Source organism: Aquarana catesbeiana, linkage group LG07, assembly GCF_042186555.1.
Source record: "Aquarana catesbeiana isolate 2022-GZ linkage group LG07, ASM4218655v1, whole genome shotgun sequence".
NCBI lineage: Eukaryota > Metazoa > Chordata > Amphibia > Anura > Ranidae > Aquarana > Aquarana catesbeiana.
In genome coordinates, this window is record NC_133330.1 from 98,004,984 (window position 1) to 98,019,213 (window position 14,230).

Below are 14,230 nucleotides of genomic sequence, written 5' to 3' on the forward strand. Positions count from 1 at the left end.
TACTCAATGTAGATGTTAAATTATACGCGAAAACCCTAGCGAATCGCATCTTACCCCTTATCCCAAACCTCATATCGCTAGATCAGGCTGGTTTTGTTCCGGGCAGGGAGGCCCGGGACAACACCACAAAGGCGCTGAACATTCATCATTGGCTCTCCACTACCTCCGCCCCGGGATTCTTCCTCTCCCTGGATGCAGAGAAGGCGTTTGACAGGGTGGCCTGGGATTACATGGAAGCTTCGTTACGTGCGATAGGCCTTCCACCCCGCTTGCTGCAGATGATCATGGCCCTATACTCTCTCCCCACGGCGAGAATCCGAGTTAATGGTACCCTGTCGGGACGCCTTCTCTGTATCCAACGGAACCCGACAGGGCTGTCCCTTGTCACCTTTAGTTTTTATTCTGACCATGGAACCTCTACTCCGTAGACTCAGGGAGAATCCCTCCATTAATGGCATAGATATCAAACGCAAGCAATACAAACTGGCCGCCTACGCCGATGATATTTTACTATTCCTGACCGAACCCATCACCACCATCCCCAACTTGCTGGCCGACTTCTCACACTTTCAGGCTATTTCCAATCTAAAAATTAATTTTGGAAAATCCAAAGCCCTCAACATCACCCTGCCCCACACTACGGTATCCCAGTGCAAACTCAATTTTCCCTTTAGTTGGGAAAAACAAGCCATATCCTATCTGGGAATTAAGATCCCTGCAAATTTGAAGGACCTATACGCGAACAACTTCACAACTGCACTCACATCAATACAAGGTGATCTGCAGAAATGGCATTTGGGATCTTTTTCCTGGATGGGTAGAATCGCAATTATCAAAATGAATGTCCTCCCCAGACTCCTCTACCTCCTTCAGGCCGTCCCCATAAAACTACCGCCCTCTTTCTTCAAATCATACCAACACATGTGCAGACTCTTCATCTGGGCTTCTAAACCCCCACGTCTTTGCTGGGATAGGCTGACCTTACCTAAACCTTTGGAGGCCTAGGGCTCCCAAATATTCAAAAATACTACTGGGCCTGTCATCTGACCAGGGCAGTAGACTGGCATATTCACCATCCCTCAAAGGATTGGGTTGCTTTAGAAGACTCCTTTGCCAACTTACCACTTCGGAACGCACCATGGATAGGAACTGTATCTATCCCCAAAGAATACACAACGCATCCCCTCATAGGAACCACTCTCACCATATTTAAAATGGCCAGCAAAACACTCACAATCAACCCTTCCACTGGCCCCATGACGCCCCTAAACATCAATCCGGAATTCCCACCCGGGCTCACACTCAAGGATCCCACTCTCAATGCACGTACGTTAAACGCCAGAGCACAAAATTTCTTTCACAATGGTTCCCTCCTACCTTACAACGAACTCTTACTCTCCCTCCCGGACTACGATATCCCTTTCTTCAAATATCTCCAACTGCGACATTTTTTCTCCTCCCACAAACAAACTACTTACTGGCATACAGATCTCTCACCCTTTGAACTCATCTGTTCTAGTACGGAACCTCAGCACCATCTAATATCCTCCATCTACTCTCTCCTACACTCGAACTATGCAATTAAGGAAGACAGGCTGATTCGACAATGGGAGTCTGACCTTTCTATAGACCTCTCTCCCATTGAATGGGACCAAATCTTTACTCTCATGCACAAAGGATCGATCAACGTCACGACACAAGAAAACAGATATAAGCTGTTTTCTAAATGGTATAGGACCCCAGACAAAGTGCACCACTTCCACCCGACGATACCCTCCACCTGTTGGAGATGCAATTCAGCGCGCGGCACCCTCCTCCACATTTGGTGGGACTGCCCCATCATCCAACCTTTTTGGCTGGAGATCCATCAATTAATCTCACATATCACTACTTACACGCCGGATTTCTCTCCCGCACAATTCCTCCTTCACCACACCAAGACCTCACTAGGTTCCTATAAAAAATCGCTCACACTACATCTAATCAACGCGGCCAACCTCTGTATCCCACTCCTTTGGAGGACCACTACCCCCCCTACAATACGAGACTGGATCAATCGCGTTGACAAAATCGCAGACATGGAAAACCTTATTAGTCAGGCCCAAGACAACCCGTCCAAATTCCACAACACCTGGGCATGCTGGCTCCACTATAAACTATCCACACCCCAGAACACACATCCCCCCAACTCATCACCTCGTCCATAAGATCTAACCTCCCGCAACCTCATCTCACCGAATTACCAATTATTTGACATCCCAGGTCGTCAACACCAGAGTGAAACCCGCTAGCCCCGGGAGGACTACTACACACTCCCCCTACTATCACCACAGTTCAAACACTCTATGTACTACTACACCCCCTGAGTACACAGTAAGAACTCGCTTTGAACACGTCCCTGTAACACCTCCTCCCCCCCCCCCCTCTTCCCACCACCCCCCTCCCCCATCACACCCCCCTCTCCCTCCTCACCCCACCCCGCCGTTTGCACACCCCTTTCTTTAATCTGCAACGAAACTGACTTAACCATCTCCACATATCGTCCCATGCCTGACCCGACTTCAAAGGTACCTGGTCGCCCCCCATCCACAGCAAGTTCCCTCTCGAGGGGTGGATGGCTCTCGGGTGACCAGGTACAGAGTTAAGTTTACTTGGCATGGACAACTACTTACTGATACTGCACCTTTCAATGTATCCTCCTCCAGAAAGGTAGCACACACATCCTTTGTTAAAGAGTACAGGATACCCTGCCTCATTAATATGTATGTTTTCATTTCTGAACATTGTAATGTAATATGTAATCTACTTGTTGATTATACCCTGTATACATGAAAATTTTCAATAAACTTCTTTGGAAAAAAAAAAAAAAGTTAATAATAAAAATGCCATAAAACTAGCCCCTATTTTGCAGACGCTATATCTTTTGCGCAAACCAATCAATATACGCTTATTGCATTTTTTTTTACCAAAAATATGTAGAAGAATACATATTGGCCTAAACTGAGGAAAAAAATAGTTCAAAATTGTCGCTCTTTTTTTGTTTATAGTGCAAAAAATAAAAACCGCAGAGGTGATCAAATACCACCAAAAGAAAGCTCTATTTGTGAGGAAAAAAAGGACATCAATTTTGTTTGGGTTCAACGTCGCACGACTGCGCAATTGTCAGTTAAAGCATAGCAGTGCCGAATCGCAAAAAATGCTCTGGTCAGGAAGGGGGTAAATCCTTCCGGGGCTGAAGTGGTTAAAAAGAGTTTAGTATCACTTTAATCTGTTGGTTACAGCAGGAATTGGAGTTGATTGGAGGCTAGGAATGAAGACTGGATAACTAAGAAAAATTAGCTTTGAGAAGTGGAGCTGTGCTGATAAGGCATTAGCCTTGCCAATCTTGGACCCAAGTTTATATAAGGTAACAAAGTTAAAGCTGAAGAAAAACAAAGTCCATTGTGTTTGTCCATTGTTTGTTCACCTGTATTCTAAGTTTTTATGATCAGTGAGAACAGTCACATGACGATTGGCCCCTTCCAGCAGATGTCTCCATTCAGAAAAGGCTTCCTTAATCACCAACAATTCTTTATTTCTAATGTCATAATTCTTTTCATCTGAAGACATTAACCATTTGCCGTCATTATACTGCGGCAGGTCGGCACGATTCCATGAGCCATCGTAGCTATACATCGGCTCCTTTAAGCGGGTTAGCAGGCACGCGCACGCCCGCTGCACTCAGGGGGGGTGCCGATGCTCGTGACCAGCAGTCGTGATGACCGCTGGCCACGAGTGATTGCGGCCACGAGAGGCAGAACAGGACATGTGTGCGTAAACACACAAATCCCTGTTCTGTTCTGAGAGGAGATGCAGACCGTGAGTTCCTAATAGCTAAGAACCATGATCTGTCATCTCCTATAGTCAGTCCCCTCACCCTACAGTTAGAACACACAGTCAGGGAACACAGTTAACGTCTTGATCGCCCACTAGTGTTAACCCCTTCCCTGCCAGTGACATTTATACAGTAATCAGTGCATTTTTATAGCACTGATCGCTGTATAATTGTCAATCGTCCCAAAAATGTGTCCGATGTGTCCGCCATAATGTCAGGATAAAAATCGCAGATCGCCGCCATTACTAGTAAAAAAAAAATAATAATAATAAAAATGCCATAAATCTATCCTCTATTTTGTAGACACTATAACTTTTTCGCAAACCAATCAATATACGCTTATTGCGATTTTTATTACCAAAAATATTTAGAAGAATACATATCGGCCTAAACTGAGAAAAAAATTAGCTTTTTTTAAAAAAAATGGGGATATTTATTGTAGCAAAAAGTACAAAATATTGTGATTTTTCAAAATTGTCACTCTTTTTTGCTTATAGCGCAAAAAATAAAAACGCAAAGATAATTAAATACCACCAAAAGAAAGCTCTATTTGTGGGAAAAAAAGGACGTCAATTTTGTCTGGGTACAGCATCGCACGACCGCTCAGTTGTCAGTTAAAGCGCTGCAGTGCCATATCGCAAAAAGTGCTCTGGTCATTGAGCAGCCAAATCTTCCAGGGCTGAAGTGGTTAAACAAAGAAGTACTGTAGGTAGAAGAAGAACAAGGATGAAGCTGCACCTTGTCTTATACTCACTGAGAAATAATTCATACAGCAGAATCTGAAGCATCCACTTGCACAATAAAAGGCAGTTTAAAATCTGGCTGTACCAATATTGGCGCAGAAGTGAAAAGAGTGCTTAGTTTCCTAAAAGCTGCCTGTGTCTCTGGTGACCATGAAAAGGGCTTCCCTTTTTCAGCTGGGTAATTTGTGCTGTTACATTGAAGATATCCCTTATGAATTTTCTGTAAAAGTTGGCAAAAAGCCAACAAACCATTGAATTCCCTTATTGTTTCTTGGGACAGGCCACTTCACAACTGCTTTGATCCTGTTGGAGCCTATGGGCAACCCTTTCTGGAGGAATAATGTAACCCAAAAACTGGATCTGAGCTTGTTCCAACCTATATTTCTCCAATTTGATGTAAAGCTGATTTTTTTTCTCAGTGATTCAAATGTTAAAAGATGATGTAAGCATGCTTGTGAGGCTCCTCTAGATTATTTGAAAAGAGAAGGACATCATCTAAGTAGGCAAGAAAAACTGATCTGAAATATCTTGTAACATGTATTTGATAATACGTTGAAATGTTGCAGTGGCATTGCAATGGCCAAATAGCATGCCCAAAGCCTTCGAATTATTCATATCCGAAGATTTGAACTTCTGAAGAAGTCTGGAATTAGACGACATGCGTTAAAGGGGCAGGGCTTGGTTACCGATGACTTTATCACATTAGTTACAGACCTCCAATACACAGGGAGAGTGGTGAGTGTTTCGCTACTTATTCTGAGAGGCTATATGTGTATATGTATGTGATGTTTACTCCTATTACACAGTGAGAGTTCTTAATCTGTGTTTTATTGTTTATGCCTGATTGTTTATTTTGATGTGTGTTGCACTAATAGCTTCATTATTATTATCATAAGTGGAGTTTTTTTATTGGGATTGGGAGTGTTGCACTATTTCGGGTTATTAAATTTCAGTTTCAGGTGGAATTATATCACTTTTGAGTGCCAGCTAGCATTTTAGTTTTTTTGATTTTTTAATATTGTTGGAGGGTGGTGTGCAGGTGTGTTTTTGCTTATTAGTTTGATCACCATTGCTTTTATCACAGACATCCTGAAATTCACTATATTGTGGAAGCAGGTTGTTATACTGCTGAGTAGATACTTCCTCAACTTTTGATTCCTCAGGAGGCTAAGTGAAGGCAATGCTGCTCCTCTAGGACATGTCCTGAATTGCCTAGTACACATACAACTGGAGAAGAGGTTACAACCACCTAAACGTAGGCTGTATTATAAAAGGTGTAAATTTAAAGGTGATGCACTCACTGCATTGATAGTGATGAAGGCACATCAGAGGTGTAAAAGAGTCTCCAGAATGCTGTGGGAACCATGCAGAGTTTGGCAGGCAAGCAGTCAGGCTGTGTGCAGAGATCGGCAGGCAATTGGCTGGAGAGTGTACCTGGAACTGTCAGGCTGCAGTGCTGAGTTCCTCCCATGGGTCGGCGGCTTCTGGGAGCTTTTGGCAAACTTCGAGAATAGCTAGTAATGACATCACTACTTTGGGGGCGTGGTTCACCATGACATATACTGACAGCTTGGAATTCTGCACCAGCTCCCAGCCACTGACTCCCCTGGCTAGGAGGCATGTGGAGGCAGAGTGGCTGGGTATCATCCCTCTGACAGTTGTCATCCAGGTATGGTCTGCACCTCCCACAACCCCATAGCGACACCATTGAAGAGGAATAGTCCTATGTGTAATTGGCCCTGACAATAAAGGTGAACAGTCAACAGTTTGCATATCAATATGTGAAGATTTATTTGCCATTTCTGTATCATTGTTTTGAGGAAATTCTATGTCTATGACATTTCCCCTGAATCCAGAGTCCAGCATAGCACGAAATTTCACATCTCATTGGAATTAATTGGATAGGAATAACAAAATTATTACATTTTATTTTCTTCTTGAATTACAAGTAAGACAGACCACATAAGTGTTTATTTGTTCAGACACTTAAACATCAATTATCTTTTAAATCTGTTTAGACAAGTTAAAATTAACAATTGAAAAGTGAACACACAACCTCAACCTGCTGCCTGGGCCCCTATGTCATTTACTGGCCCCTTCCTTTAGTGGATGAACGGTCCTGATCACTCACTGTGTTCATACATAACTGAAGCATAGTAAACTGTGTTATATACACACACACACGGATGTATGTTTGAGCTTTAGGGTGCACACTCTAATGCAATAGGCTGCACACACCTATGCTGGGTGGACTTTACTTTATCCACAGAGTATGGGGATAGTTTTACTGAAGATTATCTTACCTCCCTGGTCTCTTAAGGTGGTTGAAACTTATGTCTTGGGACATGGATGTTCCCTGGGAATCCCGCCATCCCCCCTCCTTCCCTCTACTTATCCCTCATCTCGTCCCATTCTTTTTATTTGCCTTCTTTTTCTCTGTTTTACCTGTGCCTTGCTAGAAGTGACCCAGGTCTAACTATACAGCCCTGTTTTTTTATTTTCCATAGTACAATGTTGTGATTATGTAAAAATTTGAAGGCTGCAGGTTTAGCACTCCATAGTGAAACTCCTTTTCACTGTTGGAGGCCAACACGTTTTTTATGTGAATAAATAAAAGCTGACCATTGTAAGCACCTCCCTCAGTAGTTTGTCTCAACACTAACTGCTACATTTGCTGGAGAGCTTGTTCTATTGAGAAAAAAAAACAACAGACTTATTGGCTGGCTCACCAGGCGAAAATAAGAAAAAAAAAAGGCTAAAACAGGAAAACTAATGCAGCCACCACATCTAAGAATTAGTAAGTTGCAATATAATACATGCTTGCTTTTGGGTATAAGACAGCTTTCATTACTTCTAAATATTTCTTGTCTCACCCTCCTCCTTTCAGTAAGTCTCTAATGAATTTATATAAAAAAAAAATTGAATGAAAGTTTCAAGTTCATTAGGAGTCTCACCTTTAATTTGTTCAGAAAGCCCTTAGTGGAACTGGTTATCTTAGGCTGCTGAATTCCAAATGGTTATCTGCAATTGAAGTTCAACTGTGTATTCAGCAATAGAGCATTTAGCCTATCCCAAACTGTGCCACTTAGCTTTGGGAGTCCCACAGCGATTGGAATATTCAAAAGCTTAATAATTGAAATTACAAAAGTATCAGGATTACACTGTCCTGCTCTACATAAGAAAAGGCCCAAACTAGAGCTTCTTGAGTCAGTATGATAATATCAAATGATACCCTTTTTCTGTTGGAAATAAAAGCAGCAGGTTGCAGCCAGAAGTATGTACGACATTGGTTAAGAAAACCTCGTAATGATGGCAGTCTCTGTTGTTTTTAAGTAATTCAGGCATATGTGTATCAGAGTTTACAGATGCGCCATCACCGTAATGTAAATCCAGTAGTTTCCCCTGATGATCATGGATCCTCTTTTTGATCTTTCACATTTTTAAGTTCAGAACATTTTTCTCGATAAGTAACACCAGACCTTTGCTAGAATGTCATTTACTGCCAAAAAATGGGCCATGGCAGCTGCTACTTTGGACTCCATGTTGTGGTCAGATTACTCAGGAGCATAGTCAATGATGAAGCCAAAGTCAATAGCCAAAGGTACCAGTTTTAAAGTGGAGAGCAATAGTGGTTGGTGAATTGGCAGCCAAGAATCAGTACATGACTAGTGGTAATAAGGACACCGTTTAACAGTAGGTATAGTGGTATAAGCACAATAATCTGGCAAATGGGGTTCAGATGCATTTTGGAAGTGTGGAGAAATTTAGAGAAGTAAGGAGTTTAGCAGAAAACTGTTTTTCAATGGAAATAAATCAAGAGATCAGACAAGGAATTTTCCAGAGCTTTAGGTGACTAGTAGGAAGAGCTACTGCTAGGCACAACAGAGACCCTGGGTTTGGATCCAGATCATGACACCATCGTAACTAAGTCAGTTGCTGTGTTCCCCAGTGGATGATAGAGAAAACATGTTTGGCTTGGGTTAGGCTTTAAAAATAAATAAAAGTAATATGTAATCTAACAGTTTTGCTACAGTCTCAGTAAATCAGCTGCAGTGTAACCCAGGCCCAGTATTATCACTACTTAGGACACTTTTCTATTTACAAGCTTAAGATATGTAGCTAAGCACTTTAGGTACAATATATTGCAAAGATGACAGATGGAATATTCAGTCAGTGAAAGTGTCTTCCATGTTATTGTATTGCATAACATATCTTAAGATATATGTTGATGCAGGTGATAGAGTCTTCAGAGATTCATGGAATGCAATCCCCTCATGAGCATCATACATCAAACTATAAAGTTACTGGATCAAGCAAATTGAAGAAAAGTGAACAAATAAAAGGTACCTACTTTACAATGACTTATTTTAGCTTTCTTTTTATCTATGGTGTCTGTACCACTGAGGTAGGAGTTTAAAATGTGACTTACTCTGGCCCAAATCATGGAGTCAGGCAGCAGTAGCCCCCAGCTTTACAGTACTGCCTTATGGTACCCTAATAACCCCTGAGCTCTGTGTCATCTACTACTGGCCTCTGAACTCTGCGTCATCTACTTCTGATCTCTGAACTCTACCTCACTTACTCCTAATCCCTGAACTCTGCCTCATTTACTACTGACTTCTGAACTCTACCTCACAACTGACCCCCGAACTCTGCCTCACTTACAACTGACCCCCGACCTCTGCCTTACTTACTACTGACCCCTGAACTCTGTCTCATTTACTGCTCCACGTTTATGTCACTTACTACTGAACCCCTGCCCTCTGTGTCCCTTTAAGCCACAGTTAATTTTCAGCACAATGCAAACCACACCCCATTGTAGCTTTCAGAAAAGGCCTCTCCAGTCAACCTTACTGAGCAGCTGCAAAGGGCATCACCTTTTGTCACTCTAGCAATTCAGAGCTGACCCCCTTCCCCACCTTTCTCAGGTAAAATAATTATCTATGGCCCTGCTTGTGTGAATGGAGGAATCGGATCATTTTTTCAGCTCACTGCCTGATAGAAAAAAACAAAGTCATCTATATCCAGCTTTAGGATAAATATTTAGGTATCAGAGTTTGATACAGAGAGTTGAAGTATTCCTGCTTTCAGTATGTAAGGTAGGTTGGAAGGTTTGGTGTGCTATTGCTAGAAGTAGTTTATACAGCAAAGAGATACATTAAAAGGGGCCTCATGTGGGCAAGAATACTTTTTACTCCAAAGGTCCAGGGAAGTATGCACCCATCTATTTCGTATTTCTGAAATATCAAGTGCCCTGCCACCTTGTATGGTAAGGTCACAGTGGATCTTCTATGGGCCAGTACTGAAAAGTGCCCTCATTTATGCCGTGTACACACGACCGTACTTTTCGTCGGACTGAACTCCAAAGGACTTTTCGACGGAATTCCAACGAAACAGACTTGCCTACACAAGATCACACCAAAGTCCGATCATTTTGAACGTGATGATGTACGACCGAACTAGAATAAGGAAGTTCGTAGCCAATAGCTGCCCTTGCGTCCTTTTTTGTCCGTCGGACTAGCATACAGACGAACGGATTTTTCGAACGGACTCGAGTCTGACGGAAAGAATTGAAACATGTTCTATTTCTAAAGTCCGACAGATTTTTCGACAGAAAAGGTCCGATGAAGCCCACACACGATCAAATTGTCCGACGGATTCGTTCCGAAAAGTCCGGTCGTGTGTACACGGCATTAGACCTGGAGATGTAACCCAATCTGTAATACAACTGTATATATTTTCATTGTTTATATTGTAATCCTAATCAAATATTTGTAAAAGAGTCACAGCTGACAAGTCACTGAACTGTGTAACCAGCAGGTTTCTTTCATCAAAGAAGTAAACTGAGAACCATTAAAACATGAAAAGGAGTCTAAAGCTTCACCTGCTAACTCAAAACAGAAAACAAATTTTAATATGCTATGTATATTCATCTTTATCCGATATAAAATATGTATGTTTTCTAAATATTCTGTGAGTGTCGGTTCACACTGAGGCAGCACGACTTGCAGCGCGACTGCCTCAGGCGACCTGGACACGACAGGAGCGGCGACTTGCAAAACGACTTCTGTATAGAAGTCAATGCAAGTCGCCTCAAATCGCCCCAAAAATAGTACAGGAACCTTTTTCTAAGTCGGAGCGACTTGCGTCACTCCTGTTAGAACGGTTCCGTAGTACAGAACGGGACGCGACTTGTCAGGCGGCTAGGTCGCCTGACAAGTCGCCCCTGTGTGAACCAGGGCTTAGTCTTGATCATGCCAACCAAATAAAGAAAGGAACTACAGGGGAGATTTACTAAAACTGGTGCACACAGAATCTGGTGCATCTGTGCATACCCTGTTTCCCCGAAAATAAGACCTAGCGTGATTGCCGGCGATGGCTGCAATATAATCCCTACCCCCCAAATTAGCCCTAGTTAAAGTCCTTGTAGGTCTTCTTTTCAGGGTAGGGCTTATTTTCAGGGAAACAGGGTAGGGCTTATTTGGGGGGTAGGGCTTATATTGCAGTCATCACCGACAATCACGCTAGGTCTTATTTTCTGGGAAACAGGGTAGTAACCAATTAGCTTCTAGGTTATTTGTCAAAGCTTAATTGAACAAGCTTAGGTTAGAAGCTGATTGATCACTATGCACAGCTGCACCAGATTCTGTGTGCAACAGTTTTAGTAGATCCCCCCCATGCATTAAATAACTATTTAGTCCGATTAAGAATTAGCCCAAAAGACTTGGTAGTAAAACTCTAATTTTGTAAATTTTAACTGTTTTTCTTTTTTTGGTAACCAGAGCGAGAAAGAAAGGACTTGCAGAGGTTCACGCAAGAATTCCAGATTTCAATGAGGAATATGAAATCTGCAGTGTATCAACAATCTCATAGAAACCTTAAGAAAGTAAGAATAGTTAAAATTGTAAATATGAAGAAGTTTGTTTTATTCAAACATGTTTGTATTTTAACAAAGAATGGCTGGTAAAGCCATCACTAGAATAAGCATTTGAATAGGTTATAGACTTTCAAGGAAATCTGTACTGAGGTATGGATTACCTCCCCTTCTCAAAATACTACTTACTTGGCTGTCTTGCGCATCCAACAGGGACATGCGGTGAGGTCAGTGGTTGGTGAGGCACTGGCTATCAGAGCCAGATGCACACAGGCTACATATTCACGTTAATATGTTAATACGTTAATACGTTCAAGTTACGTATTTGATTCTCGATATGTAGGCGATTGCTGTTCTACTAGTTATACTCATTTAACAAAAATATTTTTATAAACACTGTCCGTTTAAGATGTTTATCAGTCACCCTTTTTGTTGATGCTGGAAACAATATTACTAGCAAAGATGACAATAAAGATTGTAGAAAAAATAAAACATGTCTCTTTATTTTCTGAAGCCAGAAATATAACAGTAATATTCAGTAATAAACAAATAAACAGTATCTATTAACTCAGCGTAACATCATCTTTCACATCATAAAAAAAAATCGTGCTAACGTTAGTGTTTTTTTTTCCTTTAAATTCATGAAACAGTTTTTTTCCCCAACGCGTTTGAAAAATTGCTGCGCAAATACCATGAGACAAGTTGCAATGACCAACATTTTATTCCCTAGGGTGTCTGCTAAAATATATATATATATATACCGTATATATATATATATATATATATATATATATATATATATATATATATATAAAAATACAAAAGCAATGCACTGTAGAATGCAAAAATACCCAATAGTAGTGCTGCTACTTAAATAACATAAACATAACAAGACATGAAAAACATAAATATATAACAGTGTATGTATAATATAAGCCACAGTAGCGCTCTCAAATGTGTCCAAAAAAGACACAAAATGTCCTTAATAATGAAAAAAAAATAAAAAATATATATATATATATACAAAAATGTTTCAAATATATATATATACATAGTTGTCAACATTGTAAGAAAAATTTTCGGGACACTTTTTTGGCTGTAGGCGGGGGTCAGCCTATAATTAGGGGGCGGGGCATGCGTTAGTAGGTGTGGCATAGGGAAAAGGAAAAATGTGCCGCGCGAAGCACGCCACGCAAAAAATGGGCGCGGTTTACGTGAAACTGTGGGCGTGGCTTACATGGGCATGGCTAAAAGGGGTGTGGTTAGAGTCTGAGATGAATGAGGGCCATCAGGTTCCCCCAGCAGAGTCTGTCCTTACATCAGGTGCCCCCAGCAGAGTCTGTCCTTACATCAGGTGCCCCCAGCAGAGTTCATCCTTACATCAGGTGCCCCAGCAGAGTGCCTCCTTCCATCAGGCATTCCCAGCGGAGTGCCTCCTTACATCATGTGTCCCCAGTGGAGTGCCTCTTACATCAGGTGTCCCCAGTACAGTAACTCTTACATCAGGTGTCCCCAGCGGAGTGCCTCTTACATCAGGTGTCCCCAGTGGAGTGCCTCAAATAAGTGCCCCCAGCAGAGTATTGGCTGCAGATGGAGTGTTGGCTACAGTCTAGCTACATCTCCTCAAGAGTGACAAGGGGAGAGAGGTGTGTGGGTGGAGGCATGGTGACTTGGGGTGTTACAGGCTGACTTGGGGAAGGGTGGAGACAGGGTGGTGATTTGGGGGTGTAGGCATGATGGTGTCCTGGGGGTTGCAGGCATGGTGGTGACTAGGCCGGAAGGGGTGCAGGCATGGTGGTGACTAGGCCAGAGGGGGTGCAGGCATGGTGGTGACTAGGCCGGAGGGGGTGCAGGCATGGTGATGACTTGGGGGAGGGGGTGCAGGCATGGGGGGAGGGGGATGCAGGCATGGTGTTGTCATGGGGGGAGGCGGGTGCAGGCATGGTGTTGACATGGGGAGGGGGTGCAGGTATGGTGGTGACATGAGGGGGAACAGGTATGGTGATGAAATGGGGGAGGGAGGCAGGTATAGTGGTGACATGGGGGGAGGGGGCTGCAGGTATGGTGGTGATATGGGGGGAGGGGGTGCAGGTATAGTGGCGACATGGGGGGAACAGGTATGGTGATGACATGGGAGAGGGCGGGCAGGTATGGTGGTGATATGGGGGGAGGGGGCTTCAGGTATGGTGGTGATATGGGGGGGGCTGCAGGTATGGTGGTGACACAGTGGGGAGGGGGAAGCAGGTATGGTGGTGACACGGGGGGAGGGGGGAAGCAGGTATGGTGGTGACACGGGGGGAGGGGGGAAGCAGGTATGGTGGTGACACGGGGAAGGGGGGAAACAGGTATGGTGGTGACACGGGGGGAGAGGGGGTGCAGGTATGGTGGTGACACGGGGGGGGGAGGAGGAAGCAGGTATGGTGGTGACACGGGGGAGGGGGAGGCAGGTATGGTGGTAACATGGGGGGAGGGGGGTGCAGGTATGGTGGTGACATGGGGGGAGGGGGTTGCAGGTATGGTGGTGACACGGGGGGGTTGCAGGTATGGTGGTGACACAGGGGGAGGGGGGAATCAGGTATGGTGGTGACACAGGGGAGAGGGGGGTGCAGGTATGGTGGTTAACACGGAGGGAGGGGGTTGCAGGTATGGTGGTGACACAGGGGGAGGGGGGAATCAGGTATGGTGGTGACACTGGGGAGAGGGGGGTGCAGGTATGGTGGTGACACAAGGGGAGGGGGG

At 43.4% G+C, this 14,230-nt stretch overlaps 1 protein-coding gene across 2 annotated transcripts in view; it reads left to right on the forward strand.

Annotated features, from left to right (window-relative positions):
• Window positions 1-14,230, forward strand: part of FAM227A (family with sequence similarity 227 member A) — an 80,562-nt gene that overhangs the window by 24,010 nt on the left and 42,322 nt on the right. For both annotated transcript variants that reach the window (XM_073592528.1, XM_073592527.1), the window contains exons 4-5: window positions 8,852-8,960; window positions 11,400-11,503. In XM_073592528.1, coding sequence (XP_073448629.1) covers window positions 8,852-8,960; window positions 11,400-11,503 — 213 coding nt within the window. The remainder of the gene's footprint in view (window positions 1-8,851; window positions 8,961-11,399; window positions 11,504-14,230) is intronic.